At 36.1% G+C, this 25,928-nt stretch overlaps 1 protein-coding gene across 2 annotated transcripts in view; it reads left to right on the top strand.

The window, feature by feature from the left end:
* LOC150098145 (lysosomal acid glucosylceramidase-like) overlaps positions 1 to 25,928 on the top strand; it is a 235,650-nt gene that overhangs the window by 184,202 nt on the left and 25,520 nt on the right. For both annotated transcript variants that reach the window (XM_090406013.1, XM_090406012.1), the window contains exon 9: positions 9,521 to 9,637. In XM_090406013.1, coding sequence (XP_090262139.1) covers positions 9,521 to 9,637 — 117 coding nt within the window. The remainder of the gene's footprint in view (positions 1 to 9,520; positions 9,638 to 25,928) is intronic.

Here is a 25,928-nt window from a genome sequence, read left to right on the forward strand (position 1 = left end):
CAATATGCCCTCTAAACTTCAGCCTACTGTCAACCATCACTCCCAAATCTTGAATCTCATCCACTTCCTGCAGTACAGCACCATCAATATAGTACAAAGCCTTATATTTCAGTGCTCCAAAATGCAACACCTTGAACTTATTAATATTAAAACTGAAACCCCACTGAACCTTTGTTCAAGTCAAAAGTCCATTCAAATCTTCCTGAAGGGAATTAATATCAGCAGTACTACTTATAATTCTCTCCAGTTTTGCATTATCAGCAAACAACTGAAGATCCCCAGTCAGTCCACATGATGTATCATTTACAAAGAAGTTAAGCAGTAGAGACCCAAGAGTAGAACCATGGGGTATGCCACTGGTTACCCTCCTATTTTGAGACTCTCCATCATACACAACTTGCTGGTATCATTCAGAGAGCCAATCTCCGATCCCTCTAACCAATATACTATCTATTCCTCCCTCAGTAGAAGGATCAAAAATTAGCAAAACAAGTGTTCTTTGCCAGTTTGGCACGAAAAAGATCCAGAGAAAGACCAAGATGTAGATGTATTGATACAGTAAAAAGTGCCTTAAAAGACAGAAATATAAGCTCTGATGATGTTGGAGTCTTGACAGATAACAGATTAATTTAAAGGAAAATTGTTGGTTGGATGTTAGTAACGGTGTAACTTCTTTCATGCAGTAATATCATAATATCCTATGAATCCCCTGAGGGAGCATATCAGTAATTTGATGATAATGATAATAATCAACAGATTAGATTAAATTAGATTTCTCTTGTAATTTTGATTTGAATGTAACCCATCCATCTTATATAAATCCTTTCACCCATCGAACTCACTCCACACATCCACAAATTCCACACCACTCTCCATGCATAACCCACGCATAAAGTCATTGGCAATTATGGCCCTCTTTCTAAACATTACACTGTCATACCACAGTAAAATACTCGCCATCCTAACTCTCTCACTCTTCTCTTTTGCTACCTCAAGTAATTCCCTCACATCCTCTATCATTTCCATTTTGTCTTCTTTCAAATCATTTGTTCCTGCCACGATTATCATCTCTTTCACCCTCTGTTTTTGCACTCGAATAGATTCGCTGACGTCTTTTATGTTCGCACCCGGCTGGTATGATTTTGTCAAACTCTCAACTATCACACCTCTTAATAGTGAATCCCCATACAGCACTCAAACTTTACCAAACTTTCCTTCCACAATTTTTCTTAGCCATCTCTCAAGTATACTTGCATAAATCTTTCCAGGAACACTCAGTAGAAAAATACCTTTGCATTTCTCACATTCAGTTTTATTTCCCTTTTTTATAGATGGGTGCTATGAGCACTCTGTAATTTGATCTCCAATCATCCAGAAATTGATCCTCTGACAAGGACTTCTGAATTATGCAATGCATAATTGTAGCCAAAGTAAAACTGTTATACCTCCATATATGAGCATTTCTGGTCGAATTCTATTCCAGCTAATTTTCCACATTTCAGGTTGTAGATCGCCTTTTCTACTTCAAGTATGGATATATATAAATTCCTGTTGGGAGTTTTCTACCACCATGTTGACACTGCTTGTTTCATTTAGCAGTCTTTCAAAGTAATTACTCCAGACATCTAGAATATCTTTATCTTCAGTTTTCATATGACCTTTATCATATCTGATGCCTTGCACAGTTTCATTTATAGGCTTTTTGAATAGCCTCCAGAATATTTTGCCACTTTCCTGATATTTTGCTAGGTTCTTAACGAAGTCTTTCCATGACTTTTGTTAGCTAGTTTTACACAGTGCTTCACTTTCTTACATTTTTCTGTGTATTCTCTAAGAGCACAAGCTGACTTACTTGCCAGGAATTTTCAATATGCTTTCTTATTCTGCCTCTTTAACTTCCTGAGTCCACCATGAAATTTTAATTTTTCTATCCTTACAGACAACCTTGCTACGTGCTTCTCTTGATGAATAAGTCTGTTGTCTCAAAATTTCTAAGGAGGTTATTCAAGAGATTTGGTACATTCTCTACTGAAGGAATGTCCAATTTATCAGAAAAGAATGTGGTGGAGCACTGTGTTAAAGTGAATTCAGATAAACTAATTTATGTGAGGCAGTAATACACACACACCACTTAAGTATGCAGAAAAGTTTAAAAAACTCATACTGGATGCAGGCAGGAATTATTCAACTTTGAAAAAGTTTGTGGAACAGCCCATATCTTTTGTTAGAGAAACCAAATGGAAAAGTTAGATTTATTTTAGACCTGTGAGCTGTAAACAAGATCACTGAGCCTCTAAATCCCCCTCTTTTCCAAAGTTTTAATAAATGTTTTAATTTTCTGAGAGTTAAAATGTTTAAATTAAAAAGTTTACTCAGCTCCTCTAAGGATCCAATTTCTTCCCTTGCCTATGCAGGTGTATACTGAATTTGATGCACAAATTCAGTATGTGGGGACCTCCCACATCTGGGAGGTCCTTTTATCACACACACAGCTCATCATACCCTGACTTGAACACATTCAAACTCCTTGCAGACACCACACTCTCAGTCAAGGCATTTCAATCATTTACAACTCTGCACATAAAAAAAAAAACCTGCCTTTCACTCCCCTACTCACACCCTCTTTATACAGTTTCCAGGGATGACCTCTGGTTCTCCCCCCCCCATCTCCCACTATTTTATGTAGAACTTCTCCAGCATCATGTTGGAGGCTTAATGGATTTTTTTACAACACTCAAAAAGAATTAAAATAGACTTTAATACTTCCTATATTTCGTCCTAGTCACTAGGACATCTACGGGGATTACAAAAAAATTAATGTAACATATGCACAAATAACAAACAATACTAAGCCCAACCACGTGGGTGACACTAAAGTCTTATCTAGGTAGAGCGCCCTCTAAGGGCAGTAGTAGGTGGCCTGGAATGTAAGGTGGGAACTCTGGTGATGAGTGTTTCCCAAATCTTCGGAAGCTTAATGCACCCATATTTATTGAGATTTGGTTGGTTTTTGAGAGCTGCTGCTGCTTCTAAGAAAAGTCTCTCTTTCTTGAATTTGCTGTGGTGGAGCATGGTGGTTTTCTTCCATGATACTCTGTGGGTGGTGTCCAAAACATGGTCAGCCAAGCCTGAATGGCCATAGTTGTGTTTGAAGATGTAAGACTTGTGTTCCTCTAGACGGATGGATGCTGATCTGCCTGTCTGTCCAAAGTACGCCAGCTTACAGGAACAGGGTACTTTGTAAACTCCAGGCAGAGAGAGAGGAGGGAGCTGATCTTTCGTAGAACGGATAACGGTAGCCAGTTTGCGGTGGGGCTTATATGCTGTGTGTAGATTGTATTGTTTTAGTATCTTGGCTATTTTTTCAGATGTGCCACGGATGTAGGGTATGGTGATGGCATTTTTAAAATCTTGTTGACGAGAAGGAAGGGGAATGGGGGAGGAGTTGATTATTTTTTTGATACTGTGATCGCTGTAGCCATTGGAGAGGAAAGTGCTGTGTATGTGGTTAAGCTCATTAGTGAGGGCGGTTCCACTGGAACAAAGATTGTGGGCTCTCTTGGTAAGAGTTTTAATTATGCCATATTGTTGAGAGGGGTGGTGGTGGGAGAGTTTGTGAATGTATCTGCCTGTGTGTGTGGGTTTTCTGTATACGGTGAAGGTAAGTGTATCATTAGGCAGGCGTGTGACTAAGGTGTCTAGGAAGGGTAAACAATTGTTCTTTTCCTTTTTCATAGTGAACTGGATTCTTGGATGTAGACTATTGAGATGACTGAGGAAGGAATCTAACGTGTCTGGGCCATGAGGCCAAATAGAGAACACATCATCTACATATCTTAGCCAGATAGAAGGTTTGAGTGGGGCTGAGTCTAAGGCTCGTTTTTCGAAATCTTCCATATAGAAATTGGCAAGGGGGGGGTGAGAGGGGGGAACCCATGGCAGTTCCCTCTATCTGCTTGTAGATTTTGTTGTTCCACGAGAAATATCCAGAGTTAATGGCAAAGGAAAAGAGATCTAAGATGTCAGAGGGAAAAACCTTTTCTAAGAGAGATAAGGTGTCAATTAAGGGAATATTGGTAAACAAAGAGGAGATATCAAAGCTTACCAATATGTCTGTCTTCTTCAAGGTTAAATTTTCTGTGAGGGCTTTAAAGTGGGTCGAGTTTTTTATATAGGAAGGGGACCTTCCGGTGAGGGGGATCAGAGATTTGGCCAGCTGTTTAGATAGTCTATAGCAAGGTGCATTGGTAGCATCTACTATAGGCCCGAGTGGGGAATTGGGTTTGTGGATTTTTGGTAAACCGTATATTCTGGGGGGATGGGAGCAGAAAGGTTTAAGTTTTTTCCATTAAGCCTCCAACATGATGTCCTCACAGCACTTAAGCCTCTACACACAACTTCTCCAGCATTGATCCTATAAAAACCCCTTACCAACTTGTAGGTCTCTATCATATCTCCACTCCTCCTCCTGTCCACCAGACTCTGCAAATTACATCTTCTCAATCTTTCCTCATACTCCACATTCCAGAGGTCAGAAACTACCTTAGTCAATCGCCTTTGGACCCTTTCCAACATCTCTTCATCCTTTTGAAAACCAGGTGACCAAATCTGGGCACAATAGTCCATGTGTGGCCTAATCAAAGCCTTATACAACAGAATAAGAATCTCCCTGCTTCTACACATCGGTGTCCTGTGCATCATTCCCAGAAGATTTTGTGTTGTCTTCACAATTTTGGCTATGTGTTCCCTAAATTTCAGATCCTTATCCACTATCACCCGCAGATCTCTTATTTCCTCCACCTCCAACAAAATAACCTCACCAAGTATAAATTCAAATTCTGCATTCCATCTTTGTTTTCCAAATTTGAAAACCTTACATTTTGCAACACTGAACTCACATCCCCATTTCTATGCCCAATCACTCAATTTATTCAAGTCTTCCTGTAAGGCCACAACATCTTCACTACCCTTCATGGTTCATTCCAACTTTGCATCATCTGTAAACAACTGAATATCTCCATCCAAATCTTCACCAATATTATTAATATACAAGTTAAACAGTAATAGTCTTAAAACAGACCCCTGAGCCACTCCACTAGTGACATTCGTTTTCCTGGATATCGCTCCCCCATACACAACTTGTTGATACCTATCAGATAGTCAGTCTCCAATCCAATGCACTAGTCTAATATCCAACCTCATCTGCTCTAGTTTGAAAGTCAACTTATCAAGAGGTACTCTATCAAAAGCCTTTGTGATATCCAAGTATATTACTGTGTATCCTTCTCCTCTGTCCAAGGAAGCAGCCACTTTATTGTAATAAGTAAGTAGATTACTAAAACATGAACTCCCTTTAGCAAATCCATGCTGTCCATCAAAGATAATATCATTGTTGTCAACTCAACTCTGAATCCTAGTTCTCACAAGCTACCACAACACCTGACACACACACAGGTAGGCCTATAGTTTGATGCATGAGTTCGATCACCTCCCTTAGGAAGTGGCCCCATCTTGACCGAGTGCAAGACTCATATTAAAAAAATATGTCAAGGCAGGTGTCAACTTCTTGGCACATTCCTTCCGAATACGTGGTGATATTATCAACTCCCACAGCCTTATTAACATCTAGTTTACTCAACTCCACATACACCTCTTGCTCACATAGAGTCAGTCTCTCCTCCCCATCATCAACTGCTCTCAATCTCTCCATGAAGTCACATTCACAAGATTGAAAGACCTTTATGAACTGCTCATTAAGTATCTCCACCACACATTCTGCAAGAGCTGTCTTTATACCATTTTCTCCGATCATTGTCATCCTTCCATAATCATTCTTTCTTTTGCTGGCTACATATCGAAAGAATTCTTGAGGATTCTTTTTGGCATCATTTGCTAACTGCTGTTCATACCTCTCTTTAGCTACCATCACCAACCAAGTCAGTCTCCTTGCCTGGTCTTTTAGACCTCATGGAATTGGTTATTTCCACTTCTCTTATGCTGTCTCCACAATGCCCTTTTTCTTTGTATCGCATGTTTAATCTCTTTATTCATCCATCTCACACCTACCTTATTTAACCTTCTCACTCTTGGAATACATTTAGACATTGCATCTACTAGATAGTTTTTGAAAATCCCCCAAGCTGCATTGATCTCTTTTCCAGCTAACTCCTTATTCCATGCTACACCTGCAAGCTGTCTTCTGAGCTCTTCATAATCACCCCCCTTGTAGTTCCACATATACCCTTTTCTCACAGAGGTTCTCACACTGCTGATATTTCCTTTGTTATCACACTTTCTTTTTTAGAACTTTTTGTCTGTCTAGGTTTGAAAATTCTTATTTAAAAAAAAAAAAACTTCAAAGGAAAGAGGAGAAGATTGAAGGAGAAGAGGAAAAGAACACATTCTTAAATTGTCAAGGAAAGCCTTTAATTTCATCTCTATAATTTGAGGAGATAAGATACTGTGTGGATAATGGATGATGACATTGACCCTTGTAGTTCCACTTATACCCTTTCTCACAGAGGTCCTCACACTGCTGATATTTCCTTTGTTGTTATCACACTTTCTTTTTTAGAACTTTTTGTCTGTCTAAGTTTGAAAATTCTTATTTAAAAAAAAAACTTCAAAGGAAAGAGGGGAAGATTGAAGGATTCTTAAATTGTCAAGGAAAGCCTTTAATTTCATCTGTATAATTTGAGGAGATAAGATACTGTGCGGATAATGGATGATGACATTGACTGCGTGGGCACAAGTGATTAGCTTTTCACATTCCCCTTTGATTGTTTACAGATGATTTGAGAGCTTGATGCTCGCCCTTTGGGGACTGTTAGTTTAGGCATGTGCCTTCAGTTAGGAGAATGACTTTTGGATGTCGGTGCTTGAAGGGATCTCTTTCACTGTAGTCAATAGCTTGTTTTAGGAGCTGAATTGGGTAGGTAGCTGCATCTGCGAAGCTTTACTGCTACAGAATGGCATAGGAAGGAAATATCTGTAGTGCTGATATAGCTGATCATTTCTGATATACCACAGTGTGTCTAATATTATGCACAGATGTTTCTTTTGGACTCTGTGGTCTTTGGATGTTAGAAGTAGCTGTGTGACTCCAAGCTAGTTAGGTAAGGTGAGTATTGGCCTTATTGCCAACTGATAAAGTATTAGTTTGTTTATTATGTTTTGCTTGCTATGTCAGTTGCTCATGCAATATAATTAAGTGACTGCTTTGGTTGCATTCAAGCAGGTGAGTTTGGAGTGACTATTTAGAGTTTGTGACTACTGTCACAAAATTGAATTATTTTAATCTTAGCAACTATAATAGGTTTATGAGTCTTCTTCTTTTATTTTATTTGCCATTATTAATAACAATAAATAAAACAAAGTTATAAGCACAGTGAAACACCAAAACATAGAAAGATGAGCCAATAACAACAACACGGTGTAGTGGTTGAGACAGTTGTAAATGTCCTCCTGCAATGAGTCTTCGGACTCCTTGTGGGTATCAGGAATAATAATAATAATAAAAACAGTTTGTGGAAACTGTGCGGCGGTTGATCACGAGAGCCTCATCCACAAAAACTATTGTATGAGTGGATGCACCATCATATAAATGATTATTGGTCATAATTTATAAACATTATATGAGTGAATCATTGTAATGGGAGGTATTACTGTACCAAAAATTTTGATGATTCTGGCATTAGTAAACATGCACCAATAACCACATAGGCTAATGCATATTCAAGTAAATCTTAAAATCTGACTGATTCAAATAAGCAGCCCGAATTGATTAATCAACCAGATTCCTTATCCCACTGTTTTTCTTCACTGACAAGACTAGTTCCACCATACTCTTAGTTATCCCTTCTGTACTATCATTGTCTTTTTATCTGTCATAACAATTGCAGTCTCTCACTTTAGTGCATGTATCCAAGCTCTCGTACGGCCATTCTGTCCAAGTACCTGACACCAAATCTATTTTAAGTGTAATCAATGCTACAAGTACAAATCCTTCTTACAATCAAGAATTTTTCAAAAATCATTAACAATTGAGTGCTGTATCTCTGCTCAACACACATCATTGCAACTTGCTCACAATTTTGATTCTTTTGCTCTTTTTTTTATGCCATTCAACAGCTCTTTCATGTCTTCTATCATACTGTACTTATTTCCTTTCAAGTCATTTATTCTGACTGATACAATCATATCCTGCATGTAGCCTCTGTAATATCAATCCTTACTCCACAAAACACACTTTCATTACTTGCTCGTCTAAAATACCTCTAATCATAGAATCAGCATATCCCTGTCTTTTTTCTTAGCTTTCCTGATACTAAGCAGTTTTTCAGTTTCCAAATATCCAGTTTTATTTTATAATTAAGTTTAAATTAGTTTATAATAATTAAATTAAATTAGTTTATATTAAAGTTATTACTCCAATATAGCAGCATCCTCCATAATTTTATTATAATGAGATATATAGGTGGGCTTACTGATTATTTTATTTTACTTGTGTCCTGTTTAGTATATGACATACTTTACATGCCATGATTTATCTAATAAACCAGATATTTTTCCTCTTGACATTAGCATGTCAAGTATATTGGTTATTGAGGAACAGACTAACATCCAGAGATAAAGAGATTATTATTCCCCTTTATAAAGTATTGATATTTCCACATTTGAATTACTGTGCTCAGGTCTGGTCACCTGGATTCCTTGGAGATGAGGAGGTTGTGGAAATGGTTCAGAGGAGAGTGACTAAGTTGGTGAGTGATGTAAAAAATGTTCCCTACATTGATAGATTGAGAGCTTGTGGATTTGCAGAGGTTGGTTGATAGGTGGAGAAGAGGGGATATGATAGACACATTTAAATTACTAAAAGGTTTTTATAAGATTGATGCAGGGGAAAATGTTTCAGCTGTGTGATAGTAATGGAAGAACAAGAGGTCATCCCTGGAAATTAAGGAAAAAGTGTGGTTAACAAGGGTGTGAGAATGAGGTTTTTCACCTGGAGAATGGTGAATGAGTGGAATGCATTGCCTGTCTCAGTTGTGAGTTCTTCGTCTGTAAATGAATTCAAGAGTAGATATGATAGATATTGTTTTGATAGTTTGGGTCTCCTCCAGTGAGTCTACTGACTCCATGAAGATACCCGTAGTAATAATAATATTTTTAAATAACTTGCACAAAAATTATTATACAAAAAGAGCAGAGCAATGCCAAACCTCCATAAAAACAAAAGACTCATTGTGGGATGATTCTTGAGAAGAAAATTAGACAGAATTATTATGTTTTCATATAGAATATTCTTAGGTTGTTTGGTTCAGTTATTCCAATGTTTATTTTAGGTAGTGTATACTAATACTTAAAGCAAAATATATTACGATTTTGATACAATTTATTTAAGTCTGAATGAAATTTATAACACTAATTAACCCTAGATAGGTGGGGTAGTTACATCTTTATGTTGCATTATAAATGAACAGTATTGTATGATTTTAATGAAATATTTGTTACTTTTTAGCAAGTTTCTTCCACATGGCACAGTACGTATAGATCTGAATGTAAAAGGAAATGAAGGATTAGAGTTGGCAGCATTTGAAACACCTATAAATTCAACTGTTTTGATTTCACTAAACAGGCAAGCATATTTTTCCTTTGTATAATAGATTAAACAAAAATTCTTTATTAATAACTTTATTAAACAGATAAAGCAAGAGAAAATATTTAGTCAAAAACTATGATGATCTTTGTAACATTGATTCAACATAACTTATTAATTACAGATTATATTATATTATTATTATATTATGTATTATAGTATTATATTATGTTACAGATGTAACATAATATAATACTTTGTTTGATAAGCTGTACTATTATACATTGCACATTTATTTGATTTGGAAGTATATGTGAATATAGTAAACTGCTCACTAAACAAGCAACACCATTTTTGAATACAGTGGTATCTCGCTAATCCGAACTGCGGATTGAAAGAAAAAATTTTTTATTTATGACGTATTATTATTTTGTGTACTATTTTTTTAATAATTATTATTTATTTTATTATTATTACAGTACAGTATAACTACGGTGATACACAAAAAGAGGAAATTCAAAATGTGCATAATTTGGTTAAAACTATAAATCCAGATATTGAAATTTCTCAAACACATATTATGGAATGGATTAAAGGTAGAACCGAAAGTGAAATCGAAATGAAATCAGATGCTGAAATTATAAATATCACGCTACAGAATGAATTAGATGATGATAAAGAACTTGAAGAAGAAAAAGTAAAACGTGAAGGGCAGCTGACAGTTTTAATGTGTGTATAGAATGGGCTAAACAGAATGATACGCCATTCCACAAAATTTTATTGCTAATGCAGCTCTGAGAAGAAGCATTCGAAAAAGTTTAGCTTCCAAGAAGCCAAAGAAAATCAGTGACTTTTTTACAAAGAAATCAAAAAACTTTTTTTTTTGTGTTGTGTTCCAGAAAGTGATATTTTTACGCAAATTAATTTATGTACTGAACTATGCAATTTTATTAAATCAGAATCCTCAACAATACAGATACATACAAACTAAATGTTTTACTAAAATAAACTTGTGTGCTGTATTAATTTTTATTTTTTATATTACAGTACAGTAGCTTTTTTTCTATCAGTTACTTCATTTATTTACATAATTAAATTGATGTACCATTAGAATCTGATTATTTTTGTCTTAAACGCTAGTTATTGTTGTCTCTTGGGGGAAAATTCGTTAATCCGAACGAGCACGGTTTTTATTAGTTCGGATTAGCGAGATACCACTGTATTATGTTCTAGCTTTATACTGACTGTTGAGTTTTGATAACCCGTTTTTAATAATCAGATATAATCAGAAACCTCTACAGTACAATTAGAAGAATGACTGGACATTGCACCCATCGATTAGAAAAGGCATAAGTTTGATTCTAGTAATGATGGAAGGAATCTTTATATGGGTTCTTTTCAATTGAAGGTTTCATATGAAGGTAGCAGGAATTTTTACTCCTGGAAACTCAAGTTTTTCATTCCACATACAGACAAATCAGCCTTCAGTACACATGCAACATACAGACAAAAAATACTAGTGGTGGTGATGGTGGGTAGTAGATGGCATTGGTGTAGATGATGGAGACTGGTGGAAGTGGTAGAGACGGAGAGTTGTGGAGTGGGTGCCGTCCCTCGATGAGTCTTTGGACTCCTTGGAGGTATCGCGAAATAAAAAATAATAAGCAATATATGGTTCACCCTTGAAGAATGTGAGTTTGAACTGTGAAGATCCTCTTATATGCATTTTTTTTTAATAAATATGTTTGAAATTTTTTTAGAGATTTTGACAATTTGAAAAAATTCACAGACAAACTGCATACTTAGAAATATCGAAAAAAAATTAAAAAGTTAGGTATGTCATGAATGCATAAAATATTTGTAGACACTAGTCATTTACTACCATAAATCTATTATGAAAAAGTTAAAATTTATCAAAACTTACACACACAAACAAACACTTACAGACCATACATTGTCACAGTCAAGAGAAATGTAAACAAACTTAAAGATGCAGTATTAAATCATAACTGTTAATTAGTTAAAAATAAAAAAGAAATTATAACTATTCATTCATTAGTGTATAAGCTAGGCTACCATGAAGCAATAGAATTGATTGCACTAGGCTACCATAAAGTAATCGTATTGCTGCTCCTTCATTATACCTGTAAATAAATATGAATTTCTTTTTCACATTATCTTTTCATTTTTGATGTCTAGTGTTAGTAATACATATAACATCTACACTGTTTTAAAGATACCAAAAAGTTATATACTTGATTTAATCCTTTATCCCAGTGTAAGTCGTGATTATATTTCAGGTGCAAACTTTGTTTGCTTATACTTGGATAAAGGATTAGACCAAGTATATAATTTCTTGGTATCTTTAATATAGAGTATAACCAAGTGGGAAAACTTCCATTTACAATGTTTTGTATCACATATGACAATAGTGATGTAGGTATTGACAGACACACGATTTATCTTGTAAACAGATGATGTAAATATACAATATTAATAAATACAGTACAGTACTAGAAATTACATTCTTGGATTAATCCTTTATCCAAGTGTAAGCAAACAAAGTTTGCACCTGAAGTATCTTCAGGGCTGAGCAACTTGTATATGGAGACTAATGACTTCACATCACTTGCCTTAGTATACCATAATACAAATCACATATCCTTAGGGATTTGTATAATGCTATGTGGAAAGGGTCACTACCCAGACCAGTTTCAACCTTTATTGAGGTGTCATCAGCAGGAGCCAATCCAGAGGTGATACCAAGGTTAAAGTAATGCAGAAGTCATGTTTCCATATACAAGTAGCCAAAGGGTGTCACACCTTATTACTAAAATACTCTGAATCAGAGATAGATGTTGGAAGTTTTTCCACTTGGTTATACTATAAATTAAAGATATCAAGAAATTATATTCTTTGTATTCATTATTTCATCTTTCGTATTGCCTCTTAGTCTTGCTCCCACTCATCAGACTTCAGTAAAGTTGCAACCGGTCTTGGTAGTGACTTTTGGGGAAGAGTCATGTTCTAGCTTGATACTGGCTGTGGAAGTTTGACATCCGGTTTTTAATAATCAGATATAATCGGAGACCTCCATAGTGCAATTAGAAGAATTACTGTACATTTGCACCCATCGATTAGAAAAGGCATAAGTTCGATTCTCTTAGTAACGGGAAGAATCTTTAATATATAGTGGTTTTTATTATTTCTCATCCATAGTAATCAATTTATTATGGATGAGACTTTGGTTCCCCATTACACACCAGAATTCAAACAGCAGTCAAAACAGTGGACAGAAGCCGGTTGTTCAGCGTCAAAGACAAAGTCAGTTTCATCAGCAGGAAAGGTCATGGCATCGCTAAAGGCATTTTGTTTATTAATTATCTTGAAAAGGGTAAAACAATAACTGGGGAATATTATTCCGATCTATTAACCAGACTAGACGAAAATATTCGTGAGAAAAGACCTGGTTTATAGAAGAAAAAAATCATCTTTCATCAAGACAATGCACCTGCCCAGAAGTGTTTTGGCAATGGGAAAATTAAGGGATTTGCACTATGAATTGTTGGAACATCGACCCTATTCCCGAGATTTGGCTCCCTCTGACTTCTATCTCTTCCCAAAACTAAAACTCTTCCTTACTCGTCAAGGTTTTTCTTAGAATCAAGAGGTGATTGCAGCTGTAGAGGGGTATTTTGTAGATCTTATTGAGAACCATTACAAGGAGTTGATAACGATGTTGGAGTATCACAGGAATAAATGTATTTGTTTTAAGAGGGATTATGTTGAAAAATAAAAATAATTTTGAAATTATAAATTCGTTTTTTCATTGTTAGGCCGAGAACTTTTCAGACCAACCTCGTATAATACACATAACATACAATATATGTGTTAATAATTAAAGGGATACAAATCCCTTGTTGTTCAACTGCCAGTAAGCAAAACTCTAAGATCGAGAACTATGAATCTATGAGTTTCATATATACCAAAAAACTATCGGCGAATCCAATGTAAAAACACAGCCCCTAGGGGATGTAATACTGTAATTACATTATGAGGAGAGGTCACTACCCAGACCTGTTTCAACCTTTATTGAGGTCTCATCAGCGAGTAGGTAGACCTGGAAGATAACAAGATTTAAGTGAAAAGAACTTACATACCTTTACTATATGAATGCCATAAGGGTGTGTTTGTATATTATAACGTAAATTGAAAGCCAAAGGGCTATTTTTCTGGCATCCTTAATAATAATTAAGGGGATACAAATCCCTTGTTGTTCAACTGCCAGTAAGCAAAACTCTACGATCGAGAACTACGAATCTATGAGTTTCATATATACTAAAAAACTATCGTTTTACCCAAGTGGTCATTTACACTTGGATTCGCCGATAGTTTTTCGCTATATATGAAACTCATAGATTCGTAGTTCTCGATCGTAGAGTTTTGCTTACTGGCAGTTGAACAACAAGGGATTTGTATCCCCTTAATTATTATTAAGGATGCCAGAAAAATAGCCGTTTGGCTTTCAATTTATGTTATAATATACAAACACACCTTTATGGCATTAGTATAGTAAAGGTATGTAAGTTCTTTTCACTTAAACCTTGTTATCTTCCAGGTCTACCTATTCACTGATGAGACCTCAAAAAAGGTTGAAACCGGTCTGGGTAGTGACCTCTCCTCATAATGTAATTATAGTATTACATCTCCTAGGGGCTGTGTTTTTACATTATGAGAAAATATCAAGGATAGTGCGGGAACTTGCTCCACCTTTGCTTCGAGTTGCCTTGGTGTTATTATTAAACAAGACCTCATGGAGTCAAAGACTCGTCTGGGAGGTCCTTTTATCACACATCTCATCATACCGTGTCTTAAACACACTCAAACTCCCTGCTGACACCACACTCTCAGGCAAGGCATTCCAATCATTCACAACTCTGCACGAAAGAAACCTGCCTCTCACTCCCTTACTCACACCCTCTTTATACAGTTTCCAGGGATGACCTCTGGTTCTCCCTGATCTCCCACTATTCTCTGTAGAACTTCTCCACCATTGATCTTATAACAACCCCTTACCAACTTGTAGGTCTCTATCATATCTCCCCTCCTCCTCCTGTCCACCAGACTCTGCAAATTACATCTTCTCAATCTTTCCTCATACTCCACATTCCAGAGGTCAGAAACTACCTTAGTCAATCGCCTTTGGACCCTTTCCAACATCTCTTCATCCTTTTGAAAACCAGGTGACCAAATCTGGGCACAATAGTCCATGTGTGGCCTAATCAAAGCCTTATACAACAGAATAAGAATCTCCCTGCTTCTACACATCGGTGTCCTGTGCATCATTCCCAGAAGATTTTGTGTTGTCTTCACAATTTTGGCTATGTGTTCCCTAAATTTCAGATCCTTATCCACTATCACCCGCAGATCTCTTATTTCCTCCACCTCCAACAAAATAACCTCACCAAGCATAAATTCTGCATCCCATCTTTGTTTTCCAAATTTTAAAACCTTACATTTTGCAACATTGAACTCACATCCCCATTTGCTTACCCAATCACTCAGTTTGTTCAAGTCTTCTTGCAAGGCCACAAATCTTCACTACTCTTTATGGTTCGTCCCAACTTTGCATCATCTGCAAACAACTGAATATCTCCATCCAAATCTTCGCTAATATCATTAATATACAAGTTAAATAGTAATGGCCCTAAAACAGACCCCTGAGGCACTCCACTAGTGACTTTCCTTTTCCTGGGTATCGCACCCCCATACACAACTTGTTGATACCTATCAGATAGCCAGTCTCCAATCCAATGCACTAATCTAATATCCAACCCCATCTGCTCTAGTTTGACTGTCAACTTATCATGAGGTACTCTATCAAAAGCTTTTGCGAAATCCAAGTATATTACTGTGTATCCTTCTCCTCTGTCCAAGGAAGCAGTCACTTTATTGTACTAAGTGGTCATTTACACTTGGATTCACCGATAGTTTTTCGGTATATATATATATATATGAAACGCATAGATTCGTAGTTCTCGATCTTAGTGTTTTGCTTACTGGCAATTGAACAACAAGGGATTTGTATCCCCTTAATTATTATTAAGGATGCCAGAAAAATAGCCATTTGGCTTTCAATTTATGTTATAATATATGTGTTAATCGTCTGTTTATGTTATTGGTAAGGCTTCTGGTCAACAGTAGGCTATTAGTAGTTAAGTTTTTTGGGGAATCAAAAATTATATGCTGATTTTCAAACAACGTGGGGGTCGGCACTCCTTACCCCCACATTGTTCAAGGGTCAACTCTGCTTTGTTGGGATGACTTTGGTTGTTTTTAAATTGTTTTTTATTATTTCTTAGATATAGAGAATCAAATACTTTTTCAAAATCTACAAACACTAAATATGCAAGAAGATTATATTCATTTACTTTTTCTATTACTTGATTAATAGTGTGGATATTATCTATTGTAGAGAATCTTGCTCTGAATCCTGCTTGTTCATGTGGCTGTGCATCATCCAAAAATCTTGTGATCCTATTTAGTATAGTGGTTATAAACATTTTGTACAAATGTGATAGCAAACTAATTGGCCTATAGTTATTAATATAATCTCTCTGCCCTTTTTATGTAATAAGATAATCAAGGATTTATGTCACTGGGCTGGAATTTTTTCTGTAGTTCAAATATTATTGAACATATCCAGTGTGAACTTATGAAACTGTGAACCTCCTGATTTTGTGTGTTCTGCTAATATGCCATTTTACCAGGACTTATATTATTCTTTGCTGATCCGAGGGCTTTCCATAATTCTTCCTTCATGATGGGTGTCCAATATCAGTCTCACCTAAATATAGTAGATTTGTATCTATTTCCATGCCTGCATATAGGTCCCTATAAAACTCACTACATATTTTCTTTATTTCTTCTCTGCTGTACCACACCATTCCTTGCTTATTTTAAAATCGTGGAATCCATTTTTCTTCCATGTAACCTTTGTTTAATATTTCATGAGTATTTTTTTTTGTTTTTTTTTTATGCTCTGAATGTTCTTAAATTATTATATTTTCTTTAATTATTTCCTTTTTTTTAATTAGATCAAGTTCTGTAAAGTAAGTTTTTCTATAGAAAAAAGATATTTCTCTATAAACCCATTCACTGACCACTTCTGGTAACTCAGAATCAAGCAAAATATCTAGCTCTGATACCCTTGCTAACTACACTCTTGCACAACTTCCAGCACTGATCTGTTTCTTTTTCTTCCCCCTTATCATATATTACAAAATTTCTTCTGCATCCATCCTATAAATCCTCTTTAGCAACTTATGCATTTCCATCCCATCTCCTCTTTTCCACCTGTGTACCAAATTTTGATCCACAAATCTTCACTCTGTCCCCATAAGAAGAATTGCATAGAACTATGATCATCCCTCTTGCTCATCTCTGCATCCTTTCTGACACATCTTCAAAAAAACCCATGCAACCAAATCTGTGCACAGTAGTCTAAATGCAGCCATATCAAATCCTCATTATCCCTTATCAGTGTATTATCAGTTGGATACTGATACTATGAACTGTTTTGCTTGCTTTTGAAATGTGAATTTTAAATCCTTGACTGCTGTCATTCCCAAATCCCTAGCCTCATCAATTTCCTTCAGTCCATTTCCATGAAGGTAATACCAAGCTTTTATTTATTTGATTCTTGGGTGCATAACCTTACATTGCCACACTGAATTGGCAACTATTATCCTTTGCCTATACTGCCAGTCTATATATAAATCCTGCAGGATCTCCACATTACCTCTATTAACTATTGTCCTCTCTAGTTAAGCATTATCAGTAAACAACTGGATATTCTCCCTCAAATTCTTTCTAATATCATTAATCTAAAAATAAATAGCACCAGTCCAAGCTAAGTACAGAGCCCTGTTGCGTACCACTGGCCACCTTTTCCTTGATTCTACTTTTCCACTACTGCTCTTTGATATTGGTTCATCAGCTACCATGTTATCATTCAGCAGCTTCATATCCATCTTCCCATTTTCTCCATTTAAGTAACAGGCTTATTTCCTTTATTATCTCGGTCATTACTTTATTGTAAAATGTGAGTAAATTACTATACAAGACTTTTTTCCCTTTTGAAAACTGTACTGTCCTCCACAGAGTACTCTAGACCAGAGGTCGGCAACGCAGTGTCCACGGGCGCCATGGCGCCTGCTGTGAATTTTTAGTGCACCCTCAGAGAAATTATTGTAAACTGCTTTGGAGCTCGCAGCGGTAATTTTGCAGCATAGATCGTAGTATATCTGAGAGTTACATTCATTACTAATATGTGCTTTTTAAAATGCAATAAAACATAAAGAAAAAAACACTGCAAATATAGTACATGATGGTACAAATTAAGTGAATATTGAATCCAACATTATTTCATAGCCGAATATAGAAACTACAAGAGTTTTGTGCCTTATGGGCAACTCATAGTAAAGGTGGAGCAAGCTCAAGACCTCTTTCCTTAGTATTTTCCATAAATATAAAGCACATCTTGCAGAGGTCAGCAACCTTTTTAATATGAAGCGCACAATATAAAATTTGAAAATTACAGAGGGCTCATGACACAGGCATTTTTTCTTTCATTTCAGGCCTAGAAATTCTATGATTAGTTGTTTTTAAGAAAAATGACATTTCAAATTTTAACATTATTTTATTTACCTCACAACATATTTTTGTCACATATCAATGAATATAAAATACCATAAAAAATAAAAAACGAATACAAAAAAGAATATTCATCTTAACATTTAGCGTGTGTCTGTCAGATCAGATGCGAGCGCCTTGCTTTATCAATCATAATGGCAAATTTATTTGTTTATTATGCAATAATAGTGTAGCTATTTCTAAAAAAAAGTAATATAGAAAGACATTTCAAAAACCATTCATGCCAATTGTAATTTTAAGTTTAATTATTTAAATCAGGAGGGGTCGGCAACACAGCACCTGCGAGCTTCATGGCGTGCAGTATTGCGCTCTTCATATTAAAAAGGTTGCCAACCACTGCTCTAGAGTGATTCTTGAATTCTGGCCTTAACAGATTTTTTTTCAGTACCTTAACCACCATCACCACTCATGAGATACTGATTGGTTTATAATTTGCTGCCACTGTCCTGAAACCTTCCTTATTATGTAATGAAACTTAAACAGCCTAGTCATGGGCACTAGTAATTCTTTTGCACATTTTTTATAATATGTGAGCCAGTATAGCATCTAATTCAGTGGCCAGCATTCATGTAGAGATTTTATGTTATCCTAAACATCTTCATTTTAACTATCTTTATTCTCCCATTGGTCGCTATCACATCAATCATTACATTATCTCCACCTCACAACATATTTTACCTCACAACATGTTTTTGTCACATATCAATGAATATAAAACTATCTTTATCTCACATATCAACTATTTTTATTCTCACATTGGTCACTATCACATCAATCATTACATTATCTCCACCTGGATGATATTCTTTCTCAAAGTAATTCTTTTTATTCCTGTAGTGAAATAACTCTTAGGGAATTTGTTTAGCTTTCTCAGCTCATTTCTCAGCAAAATCAGATTATGAGAGGAAATTCTCACAATCTGATTTTGCATTCCTTATAATGCTTGTAATTCTCCTTGTCTAGGCTTTGTATTAGTCATGACCTTGCTTATCCCATTTCTCTTTGTATGCCTTCAACAGCACCACTTTCTTTCTTCCTTTTCTTTTTTAATATTCTGTGTAATGTTCATCCATTTCACTTTTATTTGATTTATGTCCCTGACCCATTATATATATATATATATATATATATATATATATAGTCTTATATTCCTCCCTTAATAACAACTCATGCTTCCATATTTGTTCTATCTTTTAAATTAGTGCCATTTTACACTGAATATTGTTATATATGCTAATTGAAAATTTTATAAGTGATTTTCACATATGTTATCTGTTTTTTAATTTTTATTGAGAAACAGCTTACATTCCTAGCAAAAGCAGTGCACTTTTCAACTGGAAACCAGTTGAAACATAACCAACTCATTTATTATTATTATTATTATTCGGGCCTCCATGGAGTCAAAAGACTCATTGTGGGAGGTCCTCCCTAGGAAACAAAGTCTATCATACCACTCTTTGACCATTCTTGCTCTCACCACTCTATCAGGCAATGCATTCCATGGTTCAACCACTTTCCATGCAAAGAAACCACTCCTCACCCTCTTGCTCACAGTTTCCTTTTGCAACTTTCAGGGATGGCCCTCTTGTCATCGCTTCTGCCCACTGTTCCATCAAGCAAAAGAACTCCCCAGTGTCAACCCTGTAAATACCTCTCAACAGTTTAAAAGTCTCAGCCATATTACCTCTCCTTCTTCTATCAAATTCTGCAGTCCACATTCTCTCAGCTGATCTTCATAACTAACATTGTACAGTCCTGAAACCATCTTTGTTATCTGCCTATGTACCCTTTCCACAGTTAATTTATCCCCTTCAAATACTGGGGACCAAATTTGAGAACAATAGTTCTAAGTGTGGTCTGATCATGGTCTTATACAATGGAACGATAACTCTTATCTCTGCAGGTGAGCGTCCTTCTCAGTATTGCAGCAATCCTCTGGGTTACCTTCACCACCTTTGCAATATGTTCCCTGAATTGCAGTTTTCTATCAATCATCATTCCCAGGTCTCTTGTCTCCCTCTACTTCCTTCAGTACAGCTCCTTCAATCAAGTATGCAGCCTCCCATCGATGTATCCCAAACTTCAAGACTTTACATTTTGCTGCATTAAACCGACGCCCCATTTATTTGCCCATCTGTCTAGTTTATTCAAATCCTCTTGCAGGGCTGCTGCATCTGCACTATTACTAATAACCCTTCCCAGCTTCACATCATCTGCAAACAATTGAATATTCTCTGCAATCCATTGATAATGTCATTGATATAAAGGTTAAACAATACAGGTCCTGGTACTGAGTCCTGTGGGACCCCACTTGTAACCTTCTGCCTCCTTGATACTGCTCCACCATACAGAACTCTGACACCTATCAGACAGCCATTCCTGAATCCAGTTGTTATCACTTTATTATAAACCTCGAACCTGCCCTATCCCTCTAGTATTAAAACTTATTTCTTCAGGATGAAATACTCCAATACTCCATTTTTATCCCATAATGTCATTCTTCTGTAATCACTTCTCCTCCTATTGGCCATATAGCTAAAACATTCCCTAGGATTATCTTTGGATCTTAGTGCCAGTCTCTTCTCTTATTCTAGTTTCGCCTTCCTTCCCATATTAGTCACTCTCCTGGTCTGAGTCTTATATTCTTCATGCATCTGCTCTCCACCCCTCTCCTTATATCTCTTCCATAACCTCTTTTTCATCTGCAATTCCTGTTTGATATAGTTTGTCATCCATTTTACACCAAATTTTGTCCTCTTCTTTACTTGTGGAATCATCAAAATCACTTGGTTACTGAAGAATACTTTGAAGAGCAGAGACAAGCAAGTTATTATTCCTCTGTATCGAGCCTTGATAAGATTCTTGACTAATGTGCCGAGATCTGGGTGCCAGGGTTTCTTCTTGATGGGGAGGAGGTGGAGAGGATCCAGAGGCGAGTGACCAAGATGATAGTAGGTCTATGGAATGAACATTATGAGAACAGGTTGAAGATTTGTGGGTTTGAGAAATTGGTTGATAGGCAGAAAAGGGGTGATATGATTGAGACATTCAAATTACTGAAAGGTTTCTATAAGATTAATTCAGAGGATATTTTTCAGAACAGGACTGGTGGTGGGAGGACTAGGGGTCATCCATGGAAACTGGGCAAGAGTGTGGTTAGCAAGGGTGTTAGAACTAGGTTTTTTACTTGGAGAGTGGTGAATGAGTGGAATAAGCTGCCAGAGTCTGTTGTGGGTCCCATGACTGTGAATGAGTTCAAGGCAAAGTATGATAGATACTGTGTGGATGTTGAATAGTTGTTCTTGATATGATGTTTAGGGCCTCCCTCGATGAGTCTAAGGACTCCTTGGAGTTGCCCGTAATAATAATACAGGACAACCTTCTTTGTATATTTTTGGAAGACCATAAATGAGCAGTCTTTCCAAAATGAATGTGTAACTTCTTTAAAGTGTTTTCATCCCAGCTAACAGCTTCATCAAGGAGATTATTTAATTGTCTAATTTTTGTTTTAGTGGGATGATAACTAATTTCTTGGTAGTTGGAGGTATCCTGTGAAAGGCAGTCTTTCTCTCATAGCCACCTTATCCATTATAATTACAGATTTTCCTTTATCCAATTTTGAAATAGATATGTGGTTCCTTTGCTTTAAGGAAATCAGTACATGGAATTCAGTAGTAGATAAATTACACTGAAGTAATTTGCTTATAAAGAATGATGCAGCAACTTCAAAGCATATTTAAAAATGTGACGATGCTAACGAGCGTATTGTTAACATCATCCCGTGAAAGACGAGAAAGATTGCATTTAGTATTATGAAAATTATTCATTGAAATGTATTATTTTAACCATCTGGAAGAGACTGTTTTCATCCATTGATCCCCCTGTTTCTAGCTTTGCTATGTCGATGATGTTTTTGCTGGGTATTCTCAATCTGAAAATGAACTTACCACCTTCCTACATCAGATCAATGGTCTTCTCCCACATATTCAATTCACCATGAAAAAAGAATGTTCTGGTAGTTTACACTTCTTGGACATCCTTTTTACTTGCACAGCCTCTGGTACTTTGTCAGCCAGCACTTATCAGAAACCCTTTACTACAGATACATCAAAAGTCTATTCATCACATTTTCCAAAAAAAAAAAAAAATCAGTGTCGTAAAGTCATAAATTAATAGAGTGAGTAATGTTTGTCTTCTTCCTCAGGCTTGAAAATCCATTGCTTATTTATGACATAGATTTTTCAAAATTGGTTCAATATCGTGAGTGTAATAATATATGTATGCGAAATGTGAAGATATGCTTGTGGAGAGACTGAACTACAAGAGACAATAGAAAGTATGGATGTGTAGAAGGTGCAATATTTTGTTAGACTGAGTTACTGAATGTGAAACAGACTGAAGGAGTAAAGGTTAGTGTAAGTAAAAGAAATGGAAAAAGCTAGTAGACAGACTGAAGGAGTGAAAGAATGCAAGAATGAAGAAGCAAAATTAAATGATAAGGGAGTTAAAGGAGATATGAACAAAGAAATGGAAGTAAGATCTAGCAGAACAAGAGGTAGCGAGACTATGGGCGCAACAGAGAGTGAAATTGTTGTAATGCAAGATTTGATGAAACAATTATTCAAAATGAAAAATAAAATGAGGAATATGCAGAGTGATATTAGATGTTTAGTGGAAACAAATGAAAGTGTAAAGAAGAATAGAATGAAAGAAAAAAAGGTAAAGAATGATTCAAGAAAGGTGTATGGAGATTACATTGTTAGAGGATTGGTTAATGAGAGAGTCAATAAGGAGAATGAGCAAGATAATTCATGCTTTGGACATGAGAAGGAAACACACAAGAGAATTAGTAGTGGTTGTGGGCACAAATGGTCAAATTGCATATAAGAAGAATGTAAGGGCAGACATTACGAGGTTATTTAGGTGAGTGAAGGATAACAGTATAGTGGGAAAGGTTGTCAGTGTATTGCCGAGATATGATAATGATGAATTGAGGCGGAGAACTCCAGATTCATGAATGGTATGCTAGCAGAGCTGTGTGAGAAGGGAGTGCAGTTTGGGGATGTATTATATGTGTCTGAGGGAAGAATGGAATTATACAGATGTGATGGACTGCATTTGAATGGCTTTGGAGTGAGTGAACTATAGCAACTGTTGCTAAATGGAAATGCAGTATGTTATTGCAAGCAAGAGATCAGACGTAAGAGGTGAAGTGAAAGAACAGGATTGTGATATTGGAGAGACTGAAGTGCTTGGCAATGGAAACAGTAGTAGTGTGAAAGATTAAGAGAGAGAGGGAATGGAAGAGAGGAACGGGGAAATGGGGAGGAGGGAGGAACTCAACACAGGTGGACAGGGAGAGTGGATGTTGTGGGAGTAATAAATGCATGTATGGGGATGATCAGCATAGAAATGGAATAGATCAGGATGCAAGTGGGGTAGTTGAGCCTCAGCAGATATGTGTGGTAAATGGTAATAAAGATGATTGGGCAAGAGCAGGTGTGGTGGGAATAATCACAACCAACAAGTGGCTTGGGTAGGATTGGTTATAGACCTGAAAGTGAACTGCTGTGTTTTATAAATGCCAGAAGTATCAGAAATAAGAGAGATGAAATTGCTTCATTGATTGAGTTTATTCATCCCAAAATCATTGGAATAAGTGAAACTTCAGAAGAGAGAAATTTCTATCTTCAGAAGAACTGAAGATAGGAACTATTAAAAGTTTATTTTTCACTTGGTTAGACTATAATAAATCTAGTTTAATCCTTTATACAAGTGTGAGCAAACAAAGTTTGCGCCTGAAAGTATCTTCAGGACTGGGGTAAGGCGGTATGACACCAGACAACTCATTGCAAAGGTGGAGCAAGCTAACATCACTCCTATCTCGGTATCTCCCATAATGCAAAACACATCTCCTTGCAGATATGTATAATGTTATGCATTAAGGGAAGGGCCACTACCCAGACTAGTTTCGACCTTTATTGAGGTCTCTTTGGTCGGAGCCAGGCCCAAGTGGAGATACCAGGCAGAAGCATTAGCAAGGTCATCTCTACCTATAGGAGTTGCCAAACGGTGTGCCACTTTTTTATTAAATTACTCTGGATTTAGAGAAAGATGATGAAAGGTTATTTTTCACTTGGTTAAACTATAATAAATTTAGTTTAATCCTTTATCCAAGTGTGAGCAAACAAAGTTTGTGCCTGAAAGTATCTTCAGGACTGGGGTAAGGTGATACAACACCGGGCAAAAATTGCCCGGTGTTGTATCACCTTACCCCAGTCCTGAAGATACTTTCAGGCACAAACTTTGTTTGCTCACACTTGGATAAAGGATTAAACTAAATTTATTATAGGAACTATTAGTATAAAAGTATTAATGAAAAGGAAATCATTATGGACATAATTCGCATTACTGAGACAAAGAAGACAAAAACAGGTGAGAACATAATAAATAAGTATAGGATGTTAATGAATAACTAACTCTTATTTAGAAGTATTTGTCAAATGGTAATAAACTATTTAATAACCAATCTAGCTTGTAATTTACTTTGCCTACCTTATTTGAACCCTGAAGATGTCGACAGCAATAGTCAGTGAAACTAGTTGGTTATTAAATAGTTTATTGCCACTTGACCAATACTTTTAAATAAGAGTTAGTTATTCATTAATCTCTGTGGTCAAGAATTATAACAATTTCAAGTATAGGATGTTCATCTATATGGATCATGTTATGAAAGAAAGTGACATTAAACCTGATATCAAAATCAGAGTTATCAAACTTAACTCTTTGCTTTATGCAGATGATGTACTCCTAAACACATCTAGTACATGTCTCCAGGATTCACTAACTAAACTGAATAACAGCTATAAGAAATTTGGCATGAAAATCAACAATAAAAAGACCAAAACTATGAAAATATACAGGAGCATAGAAAACTTCAGCTGCATTCTGAATGAAGATCCTATAGAACAAATGAAATATTTCAGCTATTTAGGCACAGATTTTAGTGAATCCAGCTGGTATGGTGGGTAGCCAGCTAAATAAATTTATATGGAATGAGAGAGAAATTATCGAAACACCAAACTTGGAGTATATAAAACAGTGTTTAAACCAGTTTAAAGCACTTGATCAAAGACTAGAGACCACAGACATGAGGGTTCTGAGAAAAATTAGGGGAGTGAACTAATGACATCAGTGGCAGAATCATATTAAAAATGAAGATATTAGAAAGGAACTTGACATTATTTGCATTCAAGAATGTGTCAGCAGAGCTATCTTAAGGTGGTATGGCCACTTAAATAGAATCGGTGAAGAAAGGTTAGCAAAACAGGTGTTTGATGCCAAGATGGCAGGAAAGAGACCCAGAGAAAGAACAAGATCTAGGTGGACTGATTCAGTGAGAAGTGCTTTAGAAGCACTAAATGTTAGATATGGTAATATTGGAATGCTCACAATAGATTGGTCTGGAGGAAAATTGTTGATAGGAGATTAATAATAATGTAAACTTAATCATATAGTGCTGTCAGAGCAACCTGAACCCCCCTTGAGAGTACATATCAGGAAATTGATGATATATATATATATCAACACTATTGTCAGACATTGCAAACTGATA

The sequence above is a fragment of the Typopeltis vanoorti genome, chromosome 16 (genome assembly GCF_054136105.1).
Source record: "Typopeltis vanoorti isolate ZY-2024b chromosome 16, IOZ_Tvanoo_1.0, whole genome shotgun sequence".
NCBI lineage: Eukaryota > Metazoa > Arthropoda > Arachnida > Uropygi > Thelyphonidae > Typopeltis > Typopeltis vanoorti.